Below are 4,510 nucleotides of genomic sequence, written 5' to 3' on the forward strand. Positions count from 1 at the left end.
TATCATCATTAAATTTGCATGAAAAGGGAAGGTGTGGAGCCTTCATCCTAGAGCAACAAGTATAGTCATATCTCGAGCATAGTTCCCGAGCATACCAATGCAACATATGAATTTGATCCCATAATAGTTTCCCTTTTTGAGTCAAGCGATAATCCCTAAAGTATTCACGTTGACCCAACATGTCTCCCATTACATAATTGAATGGGGTTTTCTCAGGATTATCAAAGTAGTACATAATATTTTTCACATAACCAACATCGAGGGTTTTAGGAGGTTCCCCATCTCCATGAGTAGCAGGTACACCTAGTTTTTTTTGGTATTTCGTGTTCCATATCCATAATTAAAGATAGAGAACAACTTAGAACAGCAAATAAAAATTACTTAGTGATAAAGCAAACAAGCACACACGAGAATATTCACCCCACGCTATTGCTCCCCGGCAACGGCGACAGAAAAAGGTCTTGATAACCCACAAGTATAGGGGATCAATTGTAGCCTCTTTCGATAAGTAAGAGTGCCGAACCCAACAAGGAGCTAAAGGTAGAACAAATATTTCCTCAAGTTCTATCGACCACTGATACAACTCTACGCACGCTTAACGTTTGCTTTACCTAGAACAAGTATGAAACTAGAAGTACTTTGTAGGTGTAACGGGATAGGTTTGCAAGAATATATAAGGAGCACGTAAATAAAAACTAGGGGCTATTTTAGGTAAAGAAGCAATAAAGTTAGTATAGCGAGTGTGGAAAAGTGGTGGTAGGAGTTACGAAATTGTCCCTAAGCAATTGACTACTTTACTAGACCGATAGCAAGTTTTATGTGGGAGAGGCCACTGCTAGCATGTCATCCCTGACTTGGAATTCTACGCACTTATGATTGGAACTATTAGCAAGCATCCGCAACTACTAACATTCATTAAGGTAAAACCCAACCATAGCATTAAGATATATTGGTCCCCCTTCAATCCCGTATGCATCAATTTCTATGCTAGGTTGAAGTTTCTGTCACTCTTGCCCTCCAATACATAGTCCTATCAACATACAACTAACCCTATATATGGTGTGATCCACGCGCGCGCTCATATGTTGGGCACCAAAGGACAACAACATAACCATAAGCAAATTAAATCAATCATAGTAATTCACCAATCACCGATATGACAACGAAAATCTACTTAGACATCATAGGATCTGTCTCTCCCTAGATGGGAGAGGGGCCCCCTTCTTCTTCTTCCTTGACCTCCTCCCTAGATGGGAGGAGGGTTTCCCCTCTGGTCCTTGGTCTCCATGGCATGGGAGGAGCGAGAACCCCTCCGAGATTGGATCTATCTCTCTGTCTCTCTGTCTCTCTCTGTTTCTACGCTCCCGGATTCTGCCCTTTCACCGTTTTTTATATATCCGGAGATCCGTAACTCCGGTTTGATTGAAACCTTCACCCTGATTTTTCTTCGAAAATTAGCTTTCTTGCGGTCAAAGAAGAGTAGCAACCGCCTTACGGGGGGCACGAGGGTTAGGGGCGCGCCCAGGGGGCAGGCGTGCCCCCTGCCTCGTGGCCCCCTCGGGCACCTTCTCGCATTGATTCTTCTTCCCATATTTCACAAATATTCCAAAAATATTCTCCGTCCGCTTTTATCCCGTTTGGACCCCGTTTGATATGGATTTTCTGCGAAACAAAAAACATGCAACAAACAGGAACTGGCACTGGGCACTGGATCAATATGTTAGTCCCAAAAATAGTATAAAAGTCGCCAAAAGTATATGAAAGTTGTATAATATTGGCATGGAACAATAAAAAAGTATGGATACGACGGAGACGTATCAGTAACATACCGATGACAAAGGGAATAACATATGTTGTTATGCGGTTTGACCGATAAAGATCTTTATAGAATATGTAGGAACCAATATGAGCATCCAGGTTCCACTATTGGTTATTGACCAGAGATGTGTCTCGGTCATGTCTACATAGTTCTCGAACCCGTAGGGTCCGCACGCTTAACGTTCGATGATGATTTGTATTATGAGTTATGTGTTTTGGTGACCGAAGTTTGTTCGGAGTCCCGGATGAGATCACGGACATGACGAGAAGCCTCGAAATGGTCAAGAGGTAAAGATTGATATATTGGAAGGTTATAAGCGGACACCGGAATGGTTTTGATAAGGTTCGGGGATTTTTTGGAGTACCGGGAGCTTACCGGACGCCCCCCCCCCCTGGGGAAAGTTAATGGGCCTAATGGGCCATAGTGGAGAAGAGAAGGCAGCACACAGGAGGTGGCGCCCCCCTCTCTTTCCTTCTCCTTCTCCCTCCTTTCCCCTTTCCCCTTTCTGTTGGAAGCAAGGGGGGCCGAATCCTACTTGGGCTAGGAGCCCAAGTAGGACACCTCCTTGGCGTGCCCCCCTTGGGCCGACCACCTCCTCCTCCCCTCCCCCCTTTATATACGTGGGTGGGGGCACCCAAAAGACACACCAAGATTTCTATTAGCCGTGTGTGGTGCCCCCCCCCTCCACAGCTTACTCTTTCGGGCATATTGTCGTAGTGCTTAGGCGAAGCCCTGCGCAGATCACATCACCATCATCGTCATCACGCCGTCGTGCTGTCGGAACTCTCCCTCGACCCTCTACTGGATCAAGAGCTCGAGGGACGTCATCGAGCTGAACGTGTGCTGAACACGGAGGTGTCGTACGTTCTGTACTTGGATCGGTTAGATCATGAAGACGTTCGACTACATCAACCACGTTAACCTAACGCTTTCTCTTTCGGTCTACGAGAATACGTGGACACACTCTCCCCCTCTCGTTGCTATGCATCTCCTAGATAGATCTTGCGTGATCGTAGGAATTTTTTTAAAATTGCATGCTACGTTCCCCAACATGGACATGGTGTGGGAGGAGCAGGCGGAGGAAAAGCTCGCCGCCGGCAGGGCGATCGCGTCGGATGCGGACCTGGCAGAGCAGGAGGCGTTGCTTGACTCCTATCGCTCCTCCGGCGAGATCCGCCTCGCCCGCTGGCGATACCGCTAGCGGGTGGCGGAGGTGGCGGCCGCCTACAAGGAGTGCAATGAGGCGTGCGAGGCAGTGTTCGGCAAGACCAACGAAGAAAAGGACATTTGCGGGTCGCCGTTGGAGATGCCCTTATACCTTTACATAAGGAAAAACTCTCAATTTCCCTAAAAAACAAACATGCCAATAGGTATACTACTATAACTTATTGGGTGAGTTAATGTTAAATTTGATCTAAGATTTATATATTAGTGACATACTCTCTGTGTAAAGAAATATAAAATCGTTTTATTCAGAGGAGTACTTATGAGCATTGTTTAAAAAAATCTTTCGATTCAACAATCAATCTTTTGATTTATCGCTATTCGGGGGTGAACGATAAGATTATGCCCTATCTTCAGGGAATCTACCGATAAATCGGACCTATTCATAGCACTATGTTTGCAAAAAAGAAAACTATGTATATATGTGTTTTGTGGACCTTCTTATGCAATATGTATTGTTGTCTTATTTTGTTTGTCATTATATGAGGATTAAAAGGATAGAAATCAAGGTAACACTTCTACCAAATATTGTTTTAGCGTTGAATATAGCGTATTTTAGTGTTAGAAACCTGAGATTTGGACCAATAAAATCAATTAATCAGACGATTTCTGATTAATCTCTAATCCCCACCAACCAAGATGATAATTATCCTCAACATTGCCTATGGGTATGGTATAACCAAAATTGTGTCCCACTAGTTGTGGTTTTTGATTAATATAATTATTATTCTTTGACAGAAATAAAATACTATAATAAAGTTGGCTTTACTCTAAAAACAAAGAACTTCTGAGTATGGTTGGTGCTAGTGTTATATGAAGCTTCTAGAAGGCCCCGAGCCCCCAAAACACATCATCAACTACCTCCTTCCTGAGTTCTCTCTCACATAAACGACGCGTCGACTCTCCCTCCCTCTCCTCCTCCCCCCTCTAGCAATCGGCGAGCGATGGCGTGGGCGACACGGTTCCTGTCTGCGGTGTGCTTCTTCGCGGCGGGCGTCCTCTTCGCCCCAGATGTCCTCGTCGGCGACCGCTCCGGCTCCGGCGCCACCGCCGTCACGGCCGCCAAGGTGTCCCACCTCCTCTGCTTCGCCACCTGCTGGGGCGCTGCGCTCTGGGCTACCTTCATCGGCGGAATCATCATGTTCAAGTAATCATCTGCTTCCCCCCATGCTCAAATTCCCCCAATTTTTTGAAAAACGAACGAAATCTCTTGAGCTGATCGATTCGCTTTTACTGAATCCTCCAAGGAATCTGCCGAGGCACCAGTTCGGGAACCTGCAGGGGAAGATGTTCCCGGCCTACTTCACGCTCATCTCCGCCTGCGCCGCCGTCTCCGTCGCCGCCTTCGCCTACCTCCACCCGTGGAAGGCCGCCTCCGCCGTGGAGCGCTACCAGCTTGGCTTCCTCATCTCCGCGCTCGGCTTCAACCTCTCCAACCTGCTGGTCTTCACCCCCATGACCATTGAG

General features: G+C 46.4%; 1 protein-coding gene across 1 annotated transcript in view; it reads left to right on the forward strand.

Annotated features, from left to right (window-relative positions):
* Positions 1 to 3,906: 3,906 nt before the first annotated feature.
* The window catches only part of LOC119300090 (transmembrane protein 205-like), a 2,670-nt gene continuing 2,066 nt past the window's right edge, over positions 3,907 to 4,510 (forward strand). Inside the window, exons 1-2 of the mRNA XM_037577159.1 lie at positions 3,907 to 4,190; positions 4,291 to 4,510. Coding sequence (XP_037433056.1) covers positions 3,988 to 4,190; positions 4,291 to 4,510 — 423 coding nt within the window. The 5' untranslated portion in view covers positions 3,907 to 3,987. The remainder of the gene's footprint in view (positions 4,191 to 4,290) is intronic.

Source organism: Triticum dicoccoides, chromosome 5A (assembly GCF_002162155.2).
Source record: "Triticum dicoccoides isolate Atlit2015 ecotype Zavitan chromosome 5A, WEW_v2.0, whole genome shotgun sequence".
Taxonomy (NCBI): domain Eukaryota; kingdom Viridiplantae; phylum Streptophyta; class Magnoliopsida; order Poales; family Poaceae; genus Triticum; species Triticum dicoccoides.